Source organism: Rattus norvegicus, chromosome 10 (assembly GCF_036323735.1).
Source record: "Rattus norvegicus strain BN/NHsdMcwi chromosome 10, GRCr8, whole genome shotgun sequence".
Classification (NCBI taxonomy): Eukaryota; Metazoa; Chordata; class Mammalia; order Rodentia; family Muridae; genus Rattus; species Rattus norvegicus.
The window spans coordinates 2,278,725-2,305,751 of NC_086028.1; the positions used below are offsets into that span (position 1 = coordinate 2,278,725).

Here is a 27,027-nt window from a genome sequence, read left to right on the forward strand (position 1 = left end):
CCACCCTCCCCCCATTGCCGCCCTCCCCCCAACAGTCTAGTTCACTGGGGGTTCAGTCTTAGCAGGACCCAGGGCTTCCCCTTCCACTGGTGCTCTTACTAGGATATTCATTGCTACCTATGAGGTCAGAGTCCAGGGTCAGTCCATGTATAGTCTTTAGGTAGTGGCTTAGTCCCTGGAAGCTCTGGTTGCTTGGCATTGTTGTACATATGGGGTCTCGAGCCCCTTCAAGTTCTTCCAGTTCTTTCTCTGATTCCTTCAACGGGGGTCCTGTTCTCAGTTCAGTGGTTTGCTCATAGCAAAGTTTTGCACAAAATGTTGGAGTTGAAGAAATGGCTCAGTGGGTCAGGTGCTGACTGCACAAGCATGAGAACCCAGTTTCACTCTCCAGCACACCTAAAATTCTAGGGATGGTAGCCAGGCCTATAATCCTAGTCCCGGGGCAGACAGGCACATCACTAGAGCTAACTAGCTAGCCGGCCAGCCAGCCAGTCTAGCAGTAGATAAGCACCAGGTTTATTGAGAGACCCTGGCTCAAAAGCCAAGGTGGAAAGTAGTAAGACAGCCAATGTTGAACTCTGGCCTGTGTGCGTGTGCATGCATATGTGTATGTGTATGTGTATGTGATTCCTTGCTCAGAAAGTCTGAACTCTAGAATGTGAGCTCTCCTTCCACATTCTTACAATCTCTGCACCTTTTAATTCTACAGCAGGACTAGGGAAAACAATTGTTCAGGATACCCCAAACAGTACATAGATATATATGGTCCATAAAGAGGAAGGTAGGGAGAAATCTTCATCCTTTCCTAAAGAGCCTGCTGGGTAGGAGCAGGTGGGACCTGAAGCTGCCCTTGGAACTTCTCAACATGAGAGGGAGATTTTTGAGTTGTTTGTTGAAGTGTGAAGGGACCTAAAGCAGCAGTTTTCAACCTGTGTGTCACAACCACTTTAGGGATCGCATACCAAATATACTACATTTCAGATAATTCTTACTGAACACAATTACTAGGAGGTGTGGCCTTGTTGGGGGAAGTGTGTCACTGAGGGTGGGTTCTGAGACCTTCTAGCCACAGGACACAGTCTGTTCTTGGCTTCCTTTCAATGACTGAGACACAGAACTCTTGGTTCTTCCATCACCATGTCTGTCTGCGTGCTGCTGTCTGTCTGGAAGTATAAGCCAGCCAAGTAAATGTCCTTTATAAGAGTTGCCTTGGTCATAGTGTGTCTTCATAGCAATGGGAACCCAAACAAAGACAGCTATGAAGTACCAACAAAATAATTTTGTGGTTGGGGGTTCACCATAACATGAGCAACTGTATTAAAGGGTTTGTAACATTAGGACGGTTGAGAACCACTGACCTAGAGTGTTTTCGTTAAGGAGAAAGGAAATTGGTAGAGTGGTGGGGATACAGAGAGTGGTGGAACTGCTGGAAAAAGGACATCTAATTCATGGGTCGGTCTCCTCCCATGGTAGAAACTCACTTCCTCCTTCATATACATGCTGGAAGATTTGCTTTGTGTTCCGGGCCCTATGCAACTTTGGATCCTGGGGTGTAGGGAGAAAGGGGTCTGAACTGTGTGTCTTATCATACAAAGGATGGGAGTGTAGACCTGTGGCAAATCCTACACTAGCAGATGCTAAGGTTCAGAGATCATTCGTCATGGGTCCAGCCCTGGGGAGGCACAGGAATCTTGGGTACGTGGCATTGGGCCTTGGCTTACAAAGGTGTTTCATCTGTGTCCCCTACAACAGCCCTTCTGCTTACCTTTTGAGAGCAGAACCTACTCTGTCAGAACACTAGCACAGCTCGTTAGCCTTCCTATTTGTAGTTTCCTGTCTGCTGGTTTGCTGGTGTCAGGTTCATTTATCACATGCCTGACCCTAAGCTCCCCCTAGTCTTGTGCCTTTCTGCGTCTTACAGGGTGGATACTGGAGGTGTAGAGAATGAGTACAGGGAGACCTGAGTTCCCTCAAGGGGAGCATCACTGGAGTTTTAATCTGAGCAATATAGCTCTGCTGTGAAGCCCCTTTCTTTGGCTAACCCTACTATGCAAGGAGATTCAGTTATTCCCAGGTCCACGCTGACCTCTGTCTCCCTCACTAGGATACAAGGTCGGTTATTCCCAGGTCCACACTGACCTCTGTCTCCCTCACTAGGATACAAGGTCAGTTATTCCCAGGTCCACACTGACCTCTGTCTCCCTCACTAGGATACAAGGTCAGTTATTCCCAGGTCCACACTGACCTCTGTCTCCCTCACTAGGATACAAGGTTGGTTATTCCCAGGTCCACACTGACCTCTGTCTCCCTCACTAGGATACAAGGTCGGTTATTCCCAGGTCCACACTGACCTCTGTCTCCCTCACTAGGATACAAGGTCGGTTATTCCCAGGTCCACACTGACCTCTGTCTCCCTCACTAGGATACAAGCTTCACATAATCTATTTCCCAGCACCTGGCAAGGACTGCATTGACTAGTGGAATTACCTCACACATCCACAAGTTGAAACATGCCTGATGTTTGTTTAAGCCTGCAGGCCTCAGCACTCTGACCCAGCCCTGATGCTCACTTCCTGCCTTGTGCAGGACAGCTCAAGATCCTGGTGCCTAAACCCAACTCACATGTTATATGGCTTCGAGTTCATCACCTCTCCACTCTGAGCCTCAGTTTCTCCATCTATGAACTGGGGATGATGAGCCTACTGCCCTGCAGTATCACAGTGAGGAAGCTTTTTCCTGTCTAATGCACCGGCTTCCAGGCTAGTGCTTTACTGGGTGTTGTACAGCGTCCCCTCTTAGGCTTCACTCTTCACTTTCTTCCTTCCCTGGTAGTTCCTGATCAGTTTATATCTGTTCCCTTAAGTCAGAATGAACCAAGACATGAACCTAGGACTGACAAGAGGATGCAGAAAAGGATTGGATTGGGGAAAGCTAGCTTGGGTCCCTGGACTTTCTCATTGTGCTTGTGGGAAGGCACAGGAGGGTATCGAACAGCAGACCTGGTTACATTGGTGCTTTTCAAAGATCATTTCAGCTGTAGAGCACAGCATGATTTGTCTAGAGGCAGAGATGTGGGAAGAAGGGCTGGCTGGTGAGGAACTCGAGATGTCCTTGGCATGGGAAATGGTGCGTGAAGAGCTGGGAGTCATGTCAACAGAGAAGGTGGCAAGAGGAACCAAGGAACTGAAGGGAACCTGTGGTCCTAGTATCAGGAGGTAAGGCTCGGGTGCAGGAAGAGGGATAAGCTGCAGAAAGGAGTACTGATTTTTCTTTCTACCATGAAAATAGCTTAGGAAGAATCTGTAGGCTGATGTGGAATGAGGAGTAATGAAGGGTTAATGAGTGGTTGTAGTTGATAAAAGTTGATAAAGCAATGACAGTGGCTACCATAGGAGAGGTCACACTCTACAGATAACTTATGAAGTAGGTGCTAAAGACGTAGCAGTTGAATAGAAATAAGTAATAGGTCAAGGACAAGAGGACATGTCCTTAGGTAGATGGGAACAGAGAATACCCTTCGCCAACATGGAAATACTTTGAAGAAACCTAGTACCAAGTTAGACCAAGTTAAAAACTTGGTTAATTTTTCCAAAGATTAATTAGTTTGTAGAGAACAGTTGGGAATATTCTCATGATGCAATATGAGTCTGAAGATCAAAGGAGAATTTTCAGAAATTAGTTCTCTCCTTCTATAGAGAATCCACTCAGGTCACCAGGATTGTGTGGCAAGCACTTGGCCTGCTGAGCCATCCTGTCAGCCTGAAGTTGATTAATTTCATCTTAAGACCAAGAGAGTAAATATTTCGGGACTTAGGGACCATGTGCTCTGTAATAATCAGCTCTACCATTTAGCAAAGAAGCACCCAAAGATGATCTGTGACTGAGTGAAACTGGCTTTTTTCCAATAAACTTTATGAGGGCAATGTTTTGCAATAGTCAGGAACACTGGCTGCTCTTCCAGAGGACCTGTGATCAACTCAAATGGTGGTAACAGCTGTCACAACTCCAGTCCCAGGGAAGAAATCTAATACCCTCTTTTGGTCTCTGTCAGCACTGCATGCAGGCAATGCACAAATATACACCCAGGCCAAACACCCATACACATAAAATCAAAATAAAGATTAAAAAAACTTTATTTACGGGGTTGGGGATTTAGCTCAGTGGTAGAGCGCTTGCCTAGTAAGCACAAGGCCCTGGGTACAGTCCCCAGCTCTGAAAAAAAGAAAAAAGAAAAAAAAACTTTATTTACAAAGAAGGCAGGCGGGCCTTAGATGGCCACTTGCCAATCCTTGTCTTAGGATATGTTATTTTAATGTGCACATTGTATTCCAGCGTTGATTCAGGGCAAATCTGGGTTTTGGATAGATATCCAGGTTGAAAACCAAGTCTAGGAGTGTAGTTGGCCATCTGCAGTGTTTGAAAAGTGGAAGAGAGAAAAGACCAGACTGGTGAAGATCCCCAAGCAGAGACTAGAAAGTCTATGACCCTGGCATTAAAGGGGAAAGAACAGGACAGTTACAAGTGTGAAACAGCCTGTGGTCAAGCTGGTCTAGGTTTAACTGACCAGAGATACATGACAAGAGGCCATGTAATAAGAAGCCAGAAGCATGGCTCAGCAGTTAACAGTGTCATGTTGAGAGGACTCTAGTTCAGTTCCCAGCTCACAACATCCTATAACTCCAGCTCCAGGGAGGGAACACCCTGATACCCTCTTCTGGCCTTTAAACATGCAACATACACATACATATAAATACATACCTGTAAATAAAAATGCAAAGTTCAAAATTAAATAAGTAAAATAAAGGGGGCTGACAGAGGTGTTCCTGGGAAGTCTGAAGCACACCAAGACATTGAGATAAAGTATGTGTGTGCCTGTATCACAGGCCAGAGACCATGAGGCTGACTGATGTGTACCAGCCAGATGTAACCTAATGATTGTATTACTCATTAGAGGAGGTAGCTTTGAGAGAGCATCAAAGAACAGAAGAACAGATTCAAGAAGTTTGCCAGTTGCCCAGTAGTAGAGCACTAATGTAAGTCCCAGCCCCAGAAGGAAAACACATACATTCAGGAGGCAACTGGAGATTAGGAAGATGGACATGGCACGTCTATGGCCACCTCTAAAGAAGTAAGGCTAGGAAGATGCTGAGAAAGATGGCAATGAGAGCAGAGAGATATTTGTTTAAATGGGAGATGTGTTTAAATGCACTAAGAAGAAAATGGACTGTCAGGGATATAGGAGCATGAGCAATGAAAGATGATTCTCCTACTAGCTGCCTTAGGACTTGAGCCATGGAGTCCTGCACAGTGGGGATAGTAATAGGATCTGCCTCTGTGGCTGATGAGATGCTAACAAGTTGATGTGCATATGTTACTTAGTGCAATGAATAGGATTCCTGTTGCCAGTCCCCTTGATGCCGTCCAGAAGGATCAAGAGCATCCCATGGTCTTCAAGATTCCCCAGCTTTGTGGTAGCCCTGGTGATCGGAGATCGTCATCTCTTAATCTCATTTGATCCTGTCCCACTTAAAGCCCAAATAGATGTTAGTGTTACAGCCTTTATAGTTTTTTTTATATGAGATACACTGTGTGTGTGCAGGCACATATACAAAGGTGCCCACTGGATGTCAGAGAACAACTTTCAAGAGGCAGTTCTCTCTCTTGAGGCAGGGTCTCTTTTGTCTTCTGTGCAGTGTATTTCAGGCCAGCTGACCAGCGAGCTTCTGGGTGAGTATCTGGTTCCTTCTTCTCTCCTATAGGAGAGAATTCTGGGATTGCAAATGACTTCTATTTCACCTGACTTTTTAAGATGGGTGTGGTGGTTTGAATGAGATGTCCCCTTTTGCCTTTGAATACTTGGCTCCTATTTGGTGGCCATTTGGGGGAAAAGGGTTGGGAGGTGTGGCTTTGCTGGAGGAAGTGTCACTGGATGTGGACTTTGAGGTTCCAAAAGACCCCTACCATTCCTAGTGTGTCTTTTGTTCCCTCTTGTGGTTCAAGATATGAGGGTTGGGGATTTAGCTCAGTGGTAGAGCGCTTGCCTAGCAAGCACAAGGCCCTGGGTTCGGTCCCCAGCTCCGAAAAATAGAAAAAAGAAAAAAAAAGAATACTGATTTAAGATATGAGCTTTCCTCTGTTCCTGTCACAATGCCTCACTGTACCACCATGGACTCTAGAACCATAAGCCCAATTAAATGTTTAAAAAAATAAGTTTTTTGATCATGGTGTTTTATAACAACATTATGAAAGTCACTAATACAATGGGCTATGGGCATGAAACTTAGATTATTAGGCTTATGTGACAAGTACTTTTACCCATGGAACCATCCTGCTGGCCCTAGATACCCATTTTCAAAACCAATAAAGCAATTGCAGGAATATAATACAGGTCTGCTAGGAACTCAGTGGGAGTACTGGATGCTGGGAACTTACTGGGGTACTGGAGGTAGGATATCTGTGAGGGACTGTTCTTGGCCCCTTGGCTTGTTATGTTTTCCATGGAGAAGAGACAACAGAGCCCACCGTGTGGTCTGAGTGTTTTGAGTTAGAATGTGAAGGAGTCTAAGAAGTTGGATAAGAAATCTGCTCCAATTTCATGTCTACCTATGATGGTTTATCATATCAGCTTGATTGGATTAAGAGGCACCTGAGGGACCAAGAAGACATACCTCTAAGTGTGTCTATGAAGGTAGTCTCAGAGAGAGATAAGACGTACCCTGAATATGGCAGAACCTCATCTTACAGTTGAGGGGTCCCAAATGAACTAGAAGTGGGAAGTGAGGTGAGACAGGCATTGCTATGCACTGTGAAATGTGGTGCTCTTCCAACATGCGAACACTGCCATCCTGGCCTGCTCAAGTGTATAGAGCTAAACTACGAACAGATCCCTCTGAAACCATGAGCCCAAAGTCTTCTTCCCCTAAGCTGTTTGTATCATGCATTCTGTCACAGCAACAAAGTCTACCTGAAGCAGTCCAGACTTTAGAATGTGGTCTCAACTGACGTAGGATCTTTACATGAGATCCTAAGGTCGGACTTAGTTAGGGGCCCTAAACTCCACCACTGGTGTCTCATGACGAGAGGGGATGTACAGAGGAGAATCCCTGGAGAGAGAGGTAGGGATGGGCACATTGACATCAACCAAGGTCCAAGATTTCTAGGAACTAGATGAAGCAAAAAGGGTTTCTGCACATACATAGCCTTAACAGTGAAAGCCGTAGAGACCCCTTTGGGCTGGATTTCTGTGGTGCTAAGCCCCCAGTTTTTGCTCACTTATTATGGTTGTTCTAGGACACCCATGTAGCCCGGCATCATACATGGTCTAGGGTACTGAAGGAGGACACAGTGTCTCCTAAAGGTCAGTATTTTGACAAATGCTCTAGTGAGCCTCTTCACTGTTAAATTGTCAGGGTGTAACATGTGGACTGAAGTAGAAACTCACCTGAGACAGTGTGCAGGGTTTGATGCACTCTCTCCACCTACCAAGATGCCAAGTCCAAAAGCTAGAACTGAAGTCACCTCTGTCGTGATGGCACTACTGATCCACTCCAGATTTAGATTTTTTTCAAGATAGAGTTCTTATTTAACTTTAAATTCAACATGTAGCCAAAGAACTTCTGAACCTCCCACACTCCCACTTCCTCCCTTTCCCCCAGTTTTAAGAGTCAAGACTTGCACTACTGCATCTAGTTTCACACACCTTGGGATGTGAAACTAGATGACAAGCACTCTATCCACTGAGCTATATCCCAAGCCAGGTTTCCAAATATTCTGAAAATTATTCTCATTAATGGTCCAATAATGTTACTTCTAGTTTATCTTTAAATAAAGAAAAAGACAAGTTCAGATGAACATTTAGCTCCTCAGGATGTTGATCATGACCTTATTTATAATGTGGGAAAACAAGGGGATGGTCTAAATGTCCAGTATTGAGGCAATGGTAAAATAGACAACACTATGTCCACAAGATGGAGTACTAAGCAGCCATTATAAATATGAAGCATGTTTAATGTTAACAAAGAGCTTTGAATAATGGAATTGGAACCTACTTGGTACAATAATAACTGAAAAGAAAGCTGGGTATAAAATGTTTCAATATGATGCAAATCATGACAGGAGAAATGTATGAGAAGACCTGAGGACAAAGGTCAAAATGTTAGAGGTCACAAGAAAAGTTGTGAGTAGTTAAAATTTTATATACTTTCTCTATGTTTACAATGATTTTCAAAGTACATGAATAATATCTATAATCAAAAAAGGTAAGAACTCATAAAATGCTGTGTGTATGTTTTCATATTTATTTTCTTTGATGTATAGTTTGCACAACAGCAAATCCTGGACAGTGCTGAATACTTAGGCCAGTCAACACACATACACGCACAGAGATCACACAGGCTGTGCCAGGCTGGCCATGGCAAATGTACATCAAGTTACACAAGAGAAATTGTGGGGCTGGTTCAAACAGGCCACCAGACAATGAGACATAGTTGGGTCAGGCTTTCTCTCCTGTCTGTCAATGTGTGTTGGGCCAGCAATGTGACCTCCCACTTGCACTCTCTTGCAGCAGCCCTGGGTAAAGGGGATGTGGGTTGGCATCTTTTCTGGGTCCCCTTCTCATCCACTCTGGCCTTGACATTGGTACCTGCAGCTCTCCGCTACCTGGTACAAGCACTGGATCTGCTCTTGGCCACAGCTCCCCACTCTGCTCCACTATGGGCTACACATGGCAAATCAAGGAAAAGCCTGGAGTCTGGCACAATGCACAGCAGGATGGGATGGAGCAAGAGGTGTAAACTCAACACCACATACAAACTCAGCCTTCATAGACGGCCAGTGTCTCCAGGGAAGTGATTACAAGGAGATGTGTTGGCTGTGTGGAACCCTCCAAGCTACAGTTCCTGGGAGAGGGCAAACAGAGAACAGAACTTGTGTCTGACGGGAAAGCTGGGAGGATGGATGGGAAATGGGTCCAACATGGTGCTATATTATTGAAATGTACAGCTATACACACCTGGGGGCTATGCCCCTTTCCCAGTTTAAACAAATGCATGGTAGGTTAGATACACCTAGAGAGAAGTGAAGGTATACTGTTTTAAGGAAGGGGCTTTCTTGGTGGTTAGATAAATGATAAGACAGACTCCTGGGTTGGGCATGCTCTAGGAAGGACCATGCGATGGTGAGGGGCTCTCTATTGCTACACTCTGTACAGGCTGGGCCCACCTGCCACACCCATGCCCCCTGATAGCAGTCATGGGCTTGCCTTCAACCCCGTTTGCCTTAGAAAGCTCTTGGACCCCTGTGAAATGGGAGGGACGAGAGGGTGGGAGAGAGTGTCCCCACAGCTCTGGGACACCCACATAAGGGCTACATAATGTTGCACTGGGTGGCCCCACAACAATCCTTGATGAGGGCCAGCCCTGTCTTGGCCACTGTTGGCTTGCTAGGTGGGGGCTCTGCCTTCTTCTCTGCCCGGGAGCCTGCAGCAATGGAAAAGCAGAGGAAGAAAGAGAGACAGGTAAGGAGAAGAAAGCCTTGCCCACTGCCAGTCCAACCCAACCCAACCCAGCCCATGACTAAACCTTATCCTGGGAGTGTGGAGAACTGTTAGGTACTTCATGCTCACCACTCCTAGGCCCTCTGTTGTTCATCCTTTAGGTTCCAAGTGCAGTGTTAGCCTGTCTCCTAGTCAGTTCCTCATCATGTGAGCTTCCAGGTCTAGCAAGGATAGACGGAAAGATTTGCTCAAGGCAATGCAACCTGAGGGTTCATACCTTTCAATTTAGAAAATTCTCATGTTATCTTTTCAGAACACTATACTGGTCACCCTACGTGTTGCCCTCTTCAGATTACCAATCAGATATATGTAAGTTACAGTTTACCATTCAGTCTCCTCTGTTTGTAGAAGCTGCTGTTTGTTCAGACTGCTGAGTCATCTTCTATTTTAAGAAGCATACTTCCAAACGTGTTTCCTTACTTCATCCATTTAATTTTTTCCAGTGGAAGTTTTAGTAATGAGATTAATCTTTCTGAAAGTCTGTTTATTCTTTTCCAAATATGATTCTATTTCATCCTGGAGTTTTTGTCTCAACATGCTTAGTTCACTGTCTCCTCCAGACAGCTTTCTTCATATGTGTGTATATATATATATATATGTATATAATCTCCCTGACTCTCCTGGAACTCACTCTGTAGACCAGGATGGACCAAACTCACAGAGATCCACCTGCCTCTGCCTCCCACATGCCAGGATTAAAGGCATGTGCCACCATGGCCCCGTTCTTTATTCAAAATGTTTGTATGTGCACACGTGTGAGTGGGGGGCCAAGTGTCTGTGGAGAGCAGAGGACAGCTGTGGAGTTCTCTCCCTTCAAATTTATATGGATGCTGGAGATCAAACTCAGGATGTCTGGCTTGTACAGCAAGTATCTTTATTTACTGAGCCATGTCGATGACCCCTGACAGTTCTCTTCTATCAGATTCTTAGAAAGTCATTTCTTTGTTGCATTCATTGACTCCAATCATTGTGATTCAATTTTTCATGGGTTTCAAAATTTTACTGTGAGATAATCTTGGAGGTTGTTACCTATTGAAGGTTGCTGTATGCATGAGATGTGGTCACCCCTTTGAGAATTTCTACAAACCCAGTTTTTTTGATTATCTGTGCAAACAAAGATGTTAAGTGTGGAGAATATAAAAGGGCTTTCTTTTCCTCACTTGTCACTAAAACTACAAGGCACACAGCCCACCTAAAGTCAGTTTCTTCACAGGCCTGCCTCTTCTATAAAATGTCAAATAGAAAAATTCTGCCTAGCAGCATAGTGAGAGGGCAGGAATATGTTCCTTCTACATAGCATCATGGATAAAGTAACTATTTTAACAAAAAATCAAAACACCAAATGTACTCTACTTGCAAGGGACCTGATATATGGCCTGATTTCCACCACTGATTTGATGATAATGGAATCCCAAGATTAACAAAAATCTAAAGGATCAATCTACACCTGAAATGTATGTATTTAGGCACAAGGTGTGATGGCTATTCTTGGATGTCAACTTGACTACATCTGGAATTAACTAAAACCCAAATGGTTGAACACAACTGTGAGGGTCTTTTCTTCTTCTTCTTCTTCTTCTTCTTCTTCTTCTTCTTCTTCTTCTTCTTCTTCTTCTTCTTCTTCTTCTTCTTCTTTTCTTTTCTTTCTTTTCTTTCTTTTCTTTCCTTTCCTTTCCTTTCTTTTCCTTTTCTTTTTCTTTCTTTTTTTCCCTGAGGCTCAAAGATCTTTATTCAGTTCACATCTTGAGTCCATTGGTCTTGAGGACCTCTGTGAACTTGCAGATTTTCTTCTCTACATTCTTTTCTGCCTGTTTCTGTAGCCTCAAGAGCTGCTTCTTCTTCCAATAGTGGATCTTAGCCTTTTCCTTCTGTTTCTCCTCCGGAGTGGCTGTCACGCTCTGGTAACCCCTCCTCCCACCCCCAACCTCAAGAGCCAGTCGCCCCAGGTAATCGAACTTTCTGGTAGGCTTCAGCCCCACAACCTTGAGGGCGGCAGGGACCACCACCTGCTTTTTCTTGTCATAGGGTGGAGGGATCCTGTCCAACACCTTGAGACATTCCAGGGCAGCCTGGTCTCTCTTGGTCTTGTGGGGTAGCATGCCTTTCACAGTGCACCAAAAAATTCGGCTCAGGGCTTGTAAGTGGTAGCAGTTTCTGTAGAAATTTCCAGAAATGTTGATGCCCTCAGCACACAACCACCACCTTCTGGCCCAGCAGTACCTGCTTGGTCACAAAGGCCACCAGGTGGCCCAGAAGATGGCCTTGCCCTCCAATACCTCCAATACCTGCCCCTCCACCATCTTCGGCAGCCACTTGGGAAAGCAAAGGTTTTTGGTTTTTTTTTTTACCATTTATTTATTTATTTATTTATTTATTTATTTATTTATTCATTCATTCATTCATTCATTCATTCTTTTTATGTTATGAGTACACTGTTTCTATCTTCAGACACACCAGAAGTAGACATAAGATCCCATTACAGATGGTTGTGAGCTACCATGTGGTTGCTGGGAATTGAACTCAGGACCTCTAGAAGAGCAGTTAAGTGTGTTCTTAACCACTGAGCCACTTCTTGTAGGAAGATCTACTTTTTTGCCTTTGCAAAATGAGGCTTTATTTCGGAAGACAGTAAGGATGGAGGAAGTAAAAGTGCACAGATGTGGGTCCAAACCAGCAACAGTCTTTCCAGGTGAATTCTTCGGTAACCCAGATCTGATGTTAGTTCCCTGGAAAGATCTTATCCCATAAGCCATCTTTATTTTTTCTGTAGAGGAGAGCTTTATTTCCAGGAAACAGTATATTCTCTGGAGATGGAAATTAAAAAAAAAATCAAGATAGATATAATATGTTCAAGAAGGTGGTGGTGGGGGGCTCAGTCAGAGGAGAAGTAGAAAGGCTCTCTAGGATTTGCTTGTCATCTTGCTGCAACCAGAAATCCACATATGGGAATGGCATCCAGGAACACGGGCTTATTTGAAGTTGTTCTGTCTTTGCAGTATAAGTGCACTGGGACTCCTGCTAAAGCTCTCACAGCGCGCAGTTGTTCCTCTGGGCCACGGGGAAGATCTACTTTTATTCTGGATCTTTGAGGTGGGAAAGTACACTGTTAATCCAGATCTTTTGAGGTAGCACTATCTACTTTTAATCTGGTCCGCACCTTCTGTGGCAGTCTATATGAAGGACATGGATGAAGGAAACTTGCTCTTTCTCTTTACCTGCTTGCTTGCTCTCAATAGCCAAGTCCATTCTCTCACTAGCATTAGAGTCTACATCAGCACATGTAATGACCAGATGAGACATCCAGCCTCGTGGACTGAATAAGTACTGGATTCTTGAACCTTTCATTGGTAGACAGGCATTGGTGGACTAGCTGGGTTTTATATATACAGATTGTACCATATCTATCATATATATGATCTATATAGAGAGAGACAGAGGGAGAGAGAGACAGAGGGAGAGAGGGAGAGAGGGGGAGAGGGGGACAGGAGGAGAGGGAGAGAGGGGGAGAGGGAGAGAGGGAGAGAGTATGTTGGTAAGCCAGAGAAAGTTAGAATGTGAGTTATCCCTTGAATAATTCTTAATATGATGTTATCACTAGAGGTGGAAGAAGGTAGAGGACTCCACTGAGGAATTGAGTTACTGGGGCATGCCTTTGGGAGACACATTTGTTTGGGTCCCTTCCTATGGTCTTTTTTTGTGACTCCTAGACTTAATGTCAACGTTCTTTTCTATCATGCTTCCTCCATCATGGTGGACTGACACCTCCGAAACCAGGAGCTCAAATAAACCTTTCCTCCTTCAAGTTGTTATTCCAGATCCAGTACACAGGGAAAAATGGAGCTAGTACATGGACCGTGGGAAGAAAGAAAGGCAGGTCTAACAATGCTGTGCCCCTGAGGCCTGAGATTTTGTTCTTTCTCAACTCTTCCCCATTTTCTGTTTAATCTAAATTTAACTAGGTACATGCTTTTTCGTTTTGAGACAAATTCTCACTATGTAACCCTGGCTAGCCTGGAACTTTCTATATAGACCAGGCTGGCCTTGAACTCACAAGGACCTACTTGTCTATGCCTCCCAAGTACTGGGATTAAAGATGTGCACCACCAATATTCAAAGATATCCACTTCTTACAATGGAAAGAACCCTCAGTAATGTAGCAATTAGAAATATCTGCCAATCATTGAATCAAAAAAGAGAAGATAGTGGCACAGGATCCCTGATCAATGTAGCACCTGGGTGGACATGAGGTACCCCCAAACTTGTCTCAGAATAAACCCATAAGATACCTCAAGGCAGAAATAGGGATATTCTAGGACCCAGGCATCTTGCTAGGGTTCAGTGAACTGGGAAGCCTCTCTGTGCCTTCAAGCTAGCCAAGACACTCTGACTCCCCAAGATTCAGGATTCATCTCAAAAAGTCATCTCTGTCTTCAAGGTTGCCAGGAATAAGATGGGTTTCTGCTCTGGGTGTCTCATAATGAATAATTATTTTCAGAATTGTGTTTCTGACTCTTCCAGATTCCAGTCTTAATAATATCCAAAGCTCCTGGAAACCGCAATAGTCATCCAATTCTTTTTATGAAAAATACCAAACTGAGACTATGCAAGGACAGCTTCTGGTAGCACTAGCTACTTATACCTGGGAAAATGACAACACGGAGCTCTGGAACCAAAATTACTAAGAGTTCCGAAACTGTTGTAGCAAAACATGAAATGGAGCATGGAGCATGGAGCATGTCAGGGCCTGGCCTGAGAAACTGCACGAGGTAGGCCCATGCACTTCCCCTACCTGCTGCTGGGCCATGCACAGGCTGGATCTATAAAGCCTGCCGTATACCCCCTTGTCCTTCACTTCTTTGAAATCATCTGTCTTTTGTAGGGGAAGAGGGAAAGCCATGCAGGCACTCACTGGCTGAAGACTTGGTTACTTTGTCTAGAGGTTTTAATTTGATCCTCAGGAAATCAGCCATTTCCTTGTCTTCTTCCTGTTCCCTGGGAAGGTGGACATGTAGAAGAAAAGAGGGAAATAAAGTCAGCGAGGAAAACACCAAGGAGACCCAGTAAGAGGCAGAGGCTAAGGTGAGAAGATATGTGTTGAGCTTTTTCAGTGGTGTGAATGTTACTATGTCACACACACGCACACACACACACACACACACACACACACACACACACACACACACACACACATATATATATATATATATATATATATATATATATATATGGAGAGAGAGAAGTATATGATTCTGTGTTAGGTGAACCCTGTATCTAAATGAAGTCACACACCACTGTATAAACGCTGGCCCAGAGATAGAGTGATACCTCAAGGCAGAAATAGGGATATTCTAGGAACCAGGCATCTTGCTAGGGTTCAGTGAACTGGGAAGCCTCTCTGTGCCTTCAAGCTAGCCAAGACACTCTGACTCCCCAAGATTCAGGATTCATCTCAAAAAGTCATCTTTGCCTTCAAGGTTGCCAGGAATAAGATGGGTTTTGTGCAGCCCAGCTAACTCTGGTGAAGTCCTTAGAGAAAATGGGTGAGGAAGAGGAAGTTGCCCTCTACATGGAGAGAGACTCCAAAGGCTTTGTCCTGGAATGAAAATATCCAAGACACAGCTCCACCCAGGCCTGGCATCCTGGGGGCCTCTAGTCATTGTGCAGCTCCAGACAAGACTGGCAGGTACAGTAAGTAGACAGGAAACTGCAAGAGGGGAAGGAAAGGGGTGGAAAGCCCAAACCTGGGTACATGGGAGAGGTTGCCATGGGGACAGGTTTCTATACATATTGACAAGTTTTGAGAGTTGCTTTGATGCATCCAGATGATGTATAGGGAGCTTTGTCCTCAATCACACAATGGAATTCCTTCCTGCCCATCTGCCTAAATGGCAATTAGCTAAGATATACAGGACTTTGCAAGATTTTGGAGGATAAAATTGTTCTCTTGAATATGAAATGGGTTCTCAGGTCAGGGTGTATGCAGAGCAATGGTAGAGGCAAGGCTGTAAATCCTAGGAACAGACAGTGGTTTTGCGGGGTGGTACAGGGAGTAGAGGCTTGGGATCTGAAGGCCTTGAGCCCACCTTAACCGTTCCACCTCAGCGTCGTCCACCAGGAAGTCTCTCTTCTGCACCAGTCTGTGGATCTTCTGGATTAACTCATCCTCTCTCTGCTTCTGCAGCTTGGTTTTTTCTTTTTCTGGGAGGGAGAAAACAGTGAGGCAGCTATGCTGGTGCATGCCTGCAATCACAGAACTCAGGATGTTGAGGCAGGAGAGTGTGAGTTTGGAGTTAGACCGGAACAACACATGAGATCCTGTCTCAGGACAGAACGAAACAGGCAGGGAGCAGGAGTAGTGGAAACACGGAGTCGAGGGGACAAGATTGGACACTACTTCATCCTCTGGGTATGCTTGAAGAGGCACATGACCTATTGTGTGTTTATGAGTGTAAATGAGAATACATATTTGTCTGTGTGCTCATTCATGTCTGTGGACGCAAGTAGAGGCTAGTGGTCAACACTGGGTGTTGTGTTAGATAGTTTCATATTAAATTGATAAGAACGAAAGTCACCTGAGAGGAGGAAGCCTCTGTTTAGAATATGCTTCCAGAAGATCTGGCTGTAGGTAAGCCTGGAGGGCGTCTTCTTAATTAATTATTGATGGGGGAAGGCCTAGGAATTTCTAGCTCACTGTGAGTGGTGGCATCCCTAGGCTGATAGTCCTCAGTTCTATAAGAAAGTAAGCCAAGCAAGCCACAAGGAGCCAGCCTGTAAGCAGCATCCTCTGTGGCCTCTGCATCACCTCCTGCTTCCAGGTTCCTGCCCTATTTGAGTTCATGTCCTGCCTTCCCATGATGAACAATGATTTGGAAGTGTAAGCCATTTTCCTCCTCGAGGTTCTTTGCTCATGGTGTTTCATTATAGCAATAGTAACGCTTACTAGGACAGGATTTGTTCCTCAGGTTCTATCTACTAGTTTTTGTTTGCTTTTGTTGTTGTTGTTTGAGGTGGGTGTTATTGTTGATTTTAGAGACAGGGTTTCTCTACAAGGCCCTGACTGCTCTGGAGTTTACTATATAGACTAAGATGGCCTTGAACTCACAAATATCCACCTGTCTCTGCCTCCTAAGTGCTGGGATTAAAGGCCACCATTGTTAGCATTTCCTCTAGGCTCTGACCAAAAGTTACCTAGCAACAGCCAGGTATAATCCATATAAAAATGAAAGTGTGTGTGTGTGTGTGTGTGTGTGTGTGTGTGTGTGTGTGTCCCTTTCTTCACACTCGCCATCTTCAACAAGCTGTCATTAGCAGATAAATCCGTAAACCCTCAACATAGAACAGCTCCCCACTACCTCTTACAACCAGAGATCCTGGCCACCTCCTACTTTAGGACCCCCTTCTGAGTCATCACTGTTTTCTGCTTTATCTCCAAGGTCAAGCTCCAAGGTTTGCAACAGAGACATCTGATTGGGTGAGCAGTAGGTATTCAGTAAATGCAATGTCCCTCCAACTTCCTGTGCCAACAAAAACTGGGGTCATGCTTTGGGAGCCTTGAGGCTAAGCTGCAATCTAGATTGGCCTGTGGACATGTATTCAGTTCTGTTGGTGTCTTCTTTTGCTAATATGACTGCACTGTGCTCCTTCTTGTATGTATTTTACAGGTATAGAAACAGAGGTTTGGAAAAGTCATGATATAGAATCTAAGGGACTACTCAGTTGGTAAGCTGTTTGCCTTTAGCGTCTGAGGACCTGAGTTCAATTTCCACAACTTACAGAAGAAAAAAAAAGGCATAGTTGTGTCCACTTAAAATCTTTGTGCTGTAAAGTGGAGACAAGCATATCCTTGGATTTCAATGACCATCCAGTCTGGTCTAATTAATGGGCAACTGAGAGACCCTGTGTCAAGGAAGGTGGACAATGTTCCTGGAGATCTGACACATTAGTTGGGTGCATGCTCACACCATATTTACATATGTCTTACCTAGGGTTTCTATTGCTGTGACAAAACACCATGAACAAAAAGCAAGTTGGGGAGGAAAGGGTTTATTCAGCTTGCACTTCCACATCACCAAAGGAAATCAGGACAGAAACTCAAACAGGGCAGGATCCTGGAGGCAGGAGCTGATGCAGAGGCCATAGAAAGGTGCCGCTTACTGGCTTCCTCATGGCTTGCTCAGCCTGCTTTCGTACAGAACCCAGGACCAACTGCCCAGGGGTGGCCCCACCCACAATGGGCTGGGCCCTCCCTCATTGATCACTGATTGAGGAAATCCCTTACAGCTGGATCTCATGGGAGATTTCCTCAACTAAAGCTCCTTCCTCTCGGTTGACTCTAGTTTGTGTAAGGTTGACACAAAAGCAGCCAGTACAACATGTGGCCCTGCATATGCTCTTGTGTACATTAAATCACTTTGAGGTCGCCTGTAACATGGAACACGACACAAACACTAAGCAAACAGTTACCATGTGTACCATGTGTACCATGTGTACCATGTGTATCATGTGTGTACCATGTGTACCATGTGTACCATGTGTACCATGTGTATCATGTGTACCATGTGTACCATGTGTACCATCATGTGTACCATGTGTACCATCATGTGTACCATCATGTGTACCATCATGTGTACCATCATGTGTACCATCATGTGTACCATGTGTACCATGTGTACCATGTGTACCATGTGTGTACCATGTGTACCATGTATACCATGTGTACCATGTGTACCATGTGTACCATGTGTAACATGTGTACCATGTGTAACATGTGTACCATGTGTAACATGTGTATCTTCCAGGGATCTTGACAAGAGAAGGTCAGTATAAATTTCAAAAGGAATATTATTTTTCCAGGGGTCTGAATCTATGGATGTATAACCCACAAGACACATGGAACTTCCGGGAAGGGAAGGGAAGGGAAGGGAAGGGAAGGGAAGGGAAGGGAAGGGAAGGGAAGGGAAGGGGAAGGGAAGGGAAGGGAAGGGAAGCTTTCTCACTGATAGAAATGGCACCACCGTGTGTGTCAAGCATGGATGATCTGCAGCTCTTGGGCACTGACTGTCACCCTTTAGATGAGGTTACATGGCTCTGTGGGTGGAGCCCAGATGTGACTCCCTAGACTACAGACTGCACTACAGAGTCCTCTCTGCCTTATTCTCCAAGGGAGCACTGACACCCACAGACTCTCACAAGGAGGCTGGCAGTTCCTTTCCCACGCACAGCACTCTGATATTCTAAAGACGCCTTCTCAGCCCTTAGCTAGAGCCACCCAATCAATGACTTCTAGGTGTGCTAGGCTTCTGACAAATAGCTGTCTCGGGTTGCTCACCTACATATTCCAGTTCTCCACTAGCTGAGCACTCCCCGGGCTCTACTGGAGTCTCGGCCACAGCACTTCCAGCCAAGCTACCTCCTCAAACTTACTCTGTGGAACCTTACTAACCATCACCTCCTCAAGTCTCCAAGCTGAGGCCAATGTTTTTCACCCATCAGTCATTCCCTTCTTACCAACATTTCCCACCGACTTCCTGGCACCATGTGCCTATTCACTGCTGCAACCCTCAGCTTGGCAACATTGCCTCACCTACTCAGGGTCAGGTCCCAAAGAAACTCAGGACAAAGGGCTAACTGAGATCAAAGCAGATGCTGGCTGCTAGGTCCTTCCAGCAGCACAAGTACCTACTACAGAGTCCTGGCTCCTCTTAGCCCCTGCCACCTCAACCCCTACCCTAAACCTCTTGAGCCCAGGGGGTGGACTCAGCTTCCCTTCCTCTAGATTCTCTTTTTCCTATATAATCAGCCATCTTGGCCATGCATGCTCTCTTGGTTCTCTAGGTTTTAATGAGCTATCTTAGTCCTGTTGGTCCCCTTTCTCCTCTCTCTTTTCTTCCTCTCTCTTCCCCAGTCCCCACTCTCTGCTGTCACAGCCCATTCTATTTTGCTGGTCATCTTCAGACTGGACTCTTCCAGAAGCATCTGGCTATTCTCTCCCTCATATCTATAATAAAAGTCTTCTCCTCAATCATACACAGGAGGGGTTCATTCACTCAGCAGTAAGAAATCCATCTCACCTATTGTACATAGACCCTGGCCCTTAATGCCCCTTTGTGCTTGCTTCTCCTTTCATTCCCTCAGCTATGGCCATGATCTCTCCTCCCTAGAAAATGCTATGACTTCTTGCCTGGCCTCCCTGGCTCATTGTTCTTGTCTCATCTTTATTGTATAGAACAGACAGGATTTCTGTGATGGTCTACTTGCCCTATTTTCCCAGCTGTGTGACTCTGGGTTCCTCAACCACTCTGAGCATCCAGTGGGTCAACATAGATTGTCATTGAATTGTTGTAAGTTGGTTGGTTGGTTTGAAATAGGCAGTATCATACTCATGATCCTTCTGCATCAGATGTTCCAAGTCCTAACATTATTAGTATTTACTTATGACCCTGAATACCCCCTTGTATATATCAAATCACTTCCATGTTGCCTGTAATCTGAACATGTACAAACATCCAGTAAACAGTTGTTCATATGCACCAGCCATGCCCAGCAGTGCCCTGTTTTAGGAGAAATAAATCAAGTAAAATATTTGCCAATGCCAAGTTCTTAAAAAGGACAAGTGTCTATTAATAATCTTTCCTTAGCGCTACCAGACCCCATGCACGCTGTCAATAACATGAAGTCAGAGAGAGCATACCTGAGTCAACAGGTATGATGGGTAATCTTAGAATCAGCTGAAAGGAGAGGTGCCATAAACAACTGTTAGGGATTTTCTTTTTTCTTTTTTCTTTTTTCTTTTTTCTTTTTTCTTTTGTTTCAAGTCTTCATCAGGGGAGAATTTTAAGTGTCACTTTAAATGGCAAGGATGTCTGTTAAACGTCACAATGAAACATGCCAAAGGAGAAGCCATGTTGTCAGATGCCCACCTCCCCCCCGACACCTCAATCCCACCCTTGCTCACTGTCTATAACCCCCTTTTTCTTTTTTTCCTTTTTATTAAACAAGAGAAAGTAGACAGATACATGTTGGTAAATGCTAACTGTCTGTATTCACATAGAGACACAGTGTAATCTCTGACCCCAATATACAGAGAAAAGAAAAAGCTAGAATTCTATGCACTACTACACAGGGGCCTAGCACCCTCCAGCCTCCAGCAGAGCCAAGGGAACTGGAGGGCTTTTCTTTCTTTCCACAGAGCATGGTGATGGTGTTGAATCCACAGTTTGAGACAAGGATAAAAATGAATTTAGAACAGAAACGTGAAGATTCTTTTCCTGTTGTATTTTGCTCAAGATATTTTCCCCCAAATTAGTTGAGAACCATGATGTTGAGACCTCAAAAACAGGGCGGCTGAGCACAGAGGGACAGGGAGGAAAGGACTGCAACTCGCTCCCAGGGACTGGGGAAATTTAAAAAATAAAAAGAAAATGAAAAAGAAGGTTGGATCCATCGGTCTTCTGTGTTAGTCATCCTCGCCTTCATCCTCTTCTCCTTCCTCCCCTTCATCCTCATCGTCATCTTCTTCACCTTCATCCTTGTCTCCTTCTTCATCAATGTCTTTCAACCCTTCTTCGTTGTCATCATCCTCTGCCTCTCCTTCTTCATCATCCATATCGGGGACCAAATAGTACTGCAAAGGATTTGGCCAAATATCCTTTGATGACCTCTCCTAACTTGTCAGCACCTGCGTCAGAACAGTCAGTAAACCAGGTAAAGAAGCTCTCTGACTCTTCACGCTGCCTCTTCCTGCTGGCCTTATTCTGCGTTTGACTTGAGCGTTTTGTCAAATCCTTTCCAGATTTCCATTTGAAGATGGGTCACCATTCTCATTCAGATGAAATTCTTTTTTTTTTAAACACTTTCCATGTTTATTCAACATTGCCCTGGAAATCTTGAGTCACAACCATCAAACAAATATGTACATCAAGACAGGAGAAGAGATTCAGCAGTGAAGAGCCCTGGCTGCTTTTGCAGGGGGCTAGAATACGTCCAGACACACAAAAAACAATTGAAAATAAAATGAATTCTACAGGATGCATAATGATGTCCAGACTCTAAACTAACTGGAAAATGACATGGGTGTAGGGAAACGTAACATGGCACTTAAAATTTTGATCTAAAATAAAATGTAAATATGTGTGTTAATGTTCATTTGTGCTTTTAACTAAATACAGGGATTCAAAGCTTTAAAACTATCACAAATTTATACATATAGTTAGTAATTAAATAAGCTATAGTATTAATATCTTTATTATTCATTAATGAGCAAAGAATTGATTTTTAGTGTCTTAATTTTTTTTATTAACTTGAGTATTTCTTATATACATTTCGAGTGTTATTCCCTTTCCCGGTTTCCGGGCAAACATCCCCCTCCCCCCTCCCCTTCCTTATGGGTGTTCCCCTCCCCATCCTCCCCCCATTGCCGCCCTCCCCCCAACAATCACGTTCACTGGGGATTCAGTCTTAGCAGGACCCAGGGCTTCCCCTTCCACTGGTGCTCTTACTAGGATATTCATTGCTACCTATGAGGTCAGAGTCCAGGGTCAGTCCATGTATAGTCTTTAGGTAGTGGCTTAGTCCCTGGAAGCTCTGGTTGCTTGGCATTGTTGTACATATGGGGTCTCGAGCCCCTTCAAGCTCTTCCAGTTCTTTCTCTGATTCCTTCAACGGGGGTCCTATTCTCAGTTCAGTGCTTTGCTGCTGGCATTCGCCTCTGTGTTTGCTGTATTCTGGCTGTGTCTCTCAGGAGCGATCTACATCCTGCTCCTGTCGGCCTGCACTTCTTTGCTTCATCCATCTTGTCTAATTGTGTGGCTGTATATGTATGGGTCACATGTGGGACAGACTCTGAATGGGTGTTCCTTTTGTCTCTGTTTTAATCTTTGCCTCTCTATTCCCTCCGAAGGATATTCTTGTTCCCCCTTTTAAAGAAGGAGTGAAGCATTCACATTTTGATCATCCGTCTTGTGTTTCATGTGTTCTAGGCATCTAGGGTAATTCAAGCATTTGGGCTAATAGCCACTTATCAATGAGTGCATACCATGTGTGTTTTTCTGTGATTGGGTTACCTCACTCAGGATGATATTTTCCAGTTCCAACCATTTGTCTATGAATTTCATAAAGTCATTGTTTTTGATAGCTGAGTAATATTCCATTGTGTAGATGTACCACATTTTCTGTATCCATTCCTCTGTTGAAGGGCATCTGGGTTCTTTCCAGCTTCTGGCTATTATAAATAAGGCTGCTATGAACATAGTGGAGCACGTGTCTTTTTTATATGTTGGGGCATCTTTTGGGTATATGCCCAAGAGAGGTATAGCTGGATCCTCAGGCAGTTCAATGTCCAATTTTCTGAGGAACCTCCAGACTGATTTCCAGAATGGTTTTACCAGTCTGCAATCCCACCAACAATGGAAGAGTGTTCCTCTTTCTCCACATCCTTGCCAGCATTTGTTGTCACCTGAGTTTTTTTTTTTTTTATTAACTTGAGTATTCCTTATATACATTTCGAGTGTTATTCCCTTTCCCGGTTTCCGGGCAAACATCCCCCTCCCCCCTCCCCCCTCCCCTTCCTTATGGGTGTTCCCCTCCCAACCCTCCCCCCATTGCCACCCTCCCCCCATAGTATAGTTCACTGGGGGTTCAGTCTTAGCAGGACCCAGGGCTTCCCCTTCCACTGGTGCTCTTACTAGGATATTCATTGCTACCTATGGGGTCAGAGTCCAGGGTCAGTCCATGTATAGTCTTTAGGTAGTGGCTTAGTCCCTGGAAGCTCTGGTTGCTTGACATTGTTGTACATTTGGGGTCTTGAGCCCCTTCAAGCTCTTCCAGTTCTTTCTCTGATTCCTTCAATGGGGGACCTATTCTCAGTTCAGTGGTTTGCTGCTGGCATTCGCCTCTGTGTTTGCTGTATTCTGGCTGTGTCTCTCAGGAGCGATCTACATCTGGCTCCTGTCAGTCTGCACTTCTTTGCTTCATCCATCTTGTCTAATTGGGTGGCTGTATATGTATGGGCCACATGTGGGGCAGGCTCTGAATGGGTGTTCCTTCAGTCTCTGTTTTAATCTTTGCCTCTCCCTTCCCTGCCAAGGATATTCTTTTTCCTCATTTAAAGAAGGAGTGAAGCATTCACATTTTGATCATCCGTCTTGAGTTTCGTTTGTTCTAGGGATCTAGGGTAATTCAAGCATTTGGGCTAATAGCCACTTATCAATGAGTGCATACCATGTATGTCTTTCTGTGATTGGGTTAGCTCACTCAGGATGATATTTTCCAGTTCCAACCATTTGCCTACAAATTTCATAAACTCGTTGTTTTTGATAGCTGAGTAATACTCCATTGTGTAGATGTACCACATTTTCTGTATCCATTCCTCTGTTGAAGGGCATCTGGTTCTTTCCAGTTTCTGGCTATTATAAATAAGGCTGCGATGAACATAGTGGAGCACGTGTCTCTTTTATATGTTGAGGCATCTTTTGGGTATATGCCCAAGAGAGGTATAGCTGGATCCTCAGGCAGTTCAATGTCCAATTTTCTGAGGAACCTCCAGACTGATTTCCAGAATGGTTGTACCAGTCTGCAATCCCACCAACAATGGAGGAGTGTTCCTCTTTCTCCACATCCTCACCAGCATCTGCTGTCACCTGAGTTTTTGATTATAGCCATTCTCACTGGTGTGAGGTGAAATCTCAGGGTTGTTTTGATTTGCATTTCCCTTATGACTAAAGATGTTGAACATTTCTTTAGGTGTTTCTCAGCCATTCGGCATTCCTCAGCTGTGAATTCTTTGTTTAGCTCTGAACCCCATTTTTTAATAGGGTTATTTGTTTCCCTGCGGTCTAACTTCTTGAGTTCTTTGTATATTTTGGATATAAGGCCTCTATCTGTTGTAGGATTGGTAAAGATCTTTTCCCAATCTGTTGGTTGCCGTTTTGTGCTAACCACAGTGTCCTTTGCCTTACAGAAGCTTTGCAGTTTTATGAGATCCCATTCGTCAATTCTTGATCTTAGAGCATAAGCCATTGGTGTTTTGTTCAGGAAATTTTTTCCAGTGCCCATGTGTTCCAGATGCTTCCCTAGTTTTTCTTCTATTAGTTTGAGTGTGTCTGGTTTGATGTGGAGGTCCTTGATCCACTTGGACTTAAGCTTTGTACAGGGTGATAAGCATGTCACCTGAGTTTTTGATCTTAGCCATTCTCACTGGTGTGAGGTGAAATCTCAGGGTTGTTTTGACCTGATTGGTGGCCTCCGAACACACAGAGGCAAGGTTCCTCTGGGACCGGACACTTCTGCTTTTTAGCGGGAGTCCCAATCTCGCGCTCCCTGCCTCCAGCTCACTGCTCCCAGACCCCGTGGGAGAGAGAGCACACCACAGAGACAGGTGGGCACTCCTGAGACTGCAGAGCGGAAGAGACCACCAACACTGCCCACCCCTGCTCACATCCCTGGCCCAAGAGGAAACTATATGGTCTCTGGGTTCCTTTGGATAAGGGCACAGGAGCAGGAAATCCGCTGCGTCTGAGACACCGCCAGAACCTGAAGGGACCGACCGGATAAACAGTTCTCTGCACCCAAATCCCGTGGGAGAGAGAGCCGGGCCTTCAGAGAGGCAGACACACCTGGGAAACCAGAAGAGACTACACTCTGCCCACATCTCTGACTCCAGAGGAAAATACCAAACGCCATCTGGAACCCTGGTGCACAGAAGCTCCCAGAAGGGGCAGTGCAGATCTTCCTGGTTGATGCCACCACGGAGAGCTCATAGGCAACACCCCACGAGCAAACTTGAGCCTCGGGACCACAGGTAAGACAAACCTTCCAGCTCCAAGCGACCTGCCTGGTGAACTCAAGACACAGGCCCACAGGAACAGCTGAAGACCTGTAGATAGGAAAAACTACACACCCAAAAGCAGAACACTCTGTTCCCATAACTGGCTGAAAGAAAACAGGAAAACAGACCTACAGCACTCCTGACACACAGGCTTATAGGACAGTCTAGCCACTGTCAGAAATAGCAGAACAAAGTAACACTAGAGATAATCTGATGGCGAGAGGCAAGCGCAGGAACCCAAGCAACAGAAACCAAGATTACATGGCACCATCGGAGCACAATTCTCCCACCAAAGCAAACACGGAATATCCAAACACACCAGAAAAGCAAGATCTAGTTTCAAAATCATATTTGATCATGATGCTGGAGGACTTTAAGAAAGACGTGAAGAACTCGCTTACAGAACAAGTAGAAGCCTACAGAGAGGGATCGCAAAAATCCCTGAAAGAATTCCAGGAAAACATAAATAAACAAGTAGAAGCCGATAGAGAGGAATCACAAAAATCCCTGAAAGAATTCCAGGAAAACACAATCAAATAATTGAAGGAATTAAAAATGGAAATAGAAGCAATCAAGAAAGAACACATGGAAACAACCCTGGATATAGAAAACCAAAGGAAGAGACAAGGAGCCGTAGATACAAGCATCACCAACAGAATACAAGAGATAGAAGAGAGAATCTCAGGAGCAGAAGATTCCATAGAAATCATTGACTCAACTGTCAAAGATAATGTAAAACGGAAAAAGCTACTGGTCCAAAACATACAGGAAATCCAGGACTCAATGAGAAGATCAAACCTAAAAATAATAGGTATAGAAGAGAGTGAAGACTCCCAGCTCAAAGAACCAGTAAATATCTTCAACAAAATCATAGAAGAAAACTTCCCTAACCTAAAAAAGAGATACCCATAGGTATACAAGAAGCCTACAGAACTCCAAATGGATTGGACCAGAAGAGAAACACCTCCCGAAACATAATAGTCAAAACACCAAACGCACAAAATAAAGAAAGAATATTAAAAGCAGTAAGGAAAAAGGTCAAGTAACATATAAAGGCAGACCTATCAGAATCACACCAGACTTTTCGCCAGAAACTATGAAAGCCAGAAGATCCTGGACAGATGTCATACTGACCCTAAGAGAACACAAATGCCAGCCCAGGTTACTGTATCCAGCAACCTTTCAATTAACATAGATGGAGAAACCAAGATATTCAATGACAAAACCAAATTTACACAATATCTTTCTACAAATCCAGCACTACAAAGGATAATAAATGGTAAAGCCCAACATAAGGAGGCAAGCTACACCCTAGAAAAGGCAAGAAACTAATCGTCTTGACAACAAAACAAAGAGAAGAAAAGCACACAAATATAACCTCATATCCAAATATGAATATAACAGGAAGCAATAATCACTATTCCTTAATATCTCTCAACATCAATGGTCTCAACTCCCCAATAAAAAGACATAGATTAACAAACTGGATACGCAACAAGGACCCTGCATTCTGCTGCCTACAGGAAACACACCTCTGAGACAAAGACAGACACTACCTCAGAGTGAAAGGGTGGAAATCAACTTTCCAAGCAAATGGTCAGAAGAAGCAAGCTGGAGTAGCCATTCTAATATGAAATAAAATCAATTTTCA

At 44.4% G+C, this 27,027-nt stretch overlaps 1 protein-coding gene and 1 pseudogene across 3 annotated transcripts in view; both read right to left on the reverse strand.

The window, feature by feature from the left end:
• Positions 1-8,274: 8,274 nt before the first annotated feature.
• Positions 8,275-27,027, reverse strand: part of Bmerb1 (bMERB domain containing 1) — a 166,892-nt gene continuing 148,139 nt past the window's right edge. Inside the window, exons 4-6 of one of the 3 annotated variants that reach the window (XM_039086245.2) lie at positions 15,637-15,751; positions 14,463-14,545; positions 8,275-9,493 (exon numbers count right to left, since the gene is read on the reverse strand). In XM_039086245.2, the coding sequence (XP_038942173.1) occupies positions 9,156-9,493; positions 14,463-14,545; positions 15,637-15,751 (536 nt within the window). In that variant the 3' untranslated portion in view covers positions 8,275-9,155. Of the gene's footprint in view, positions 9,494-9,626; positions 9,715-14,462; positions 14,546-15,636; positions 15,752-27,027 lie in introns of those variants that run through there. The other 2 variants (NM_001014114.1, XM_063269270.1) reach the window with 2 other exon arrangements.
• Positions 11,108-14,409, reverse strand: LOC134480738 (large ribosomal subunit protein uL13-like; annotated as a pseudogene).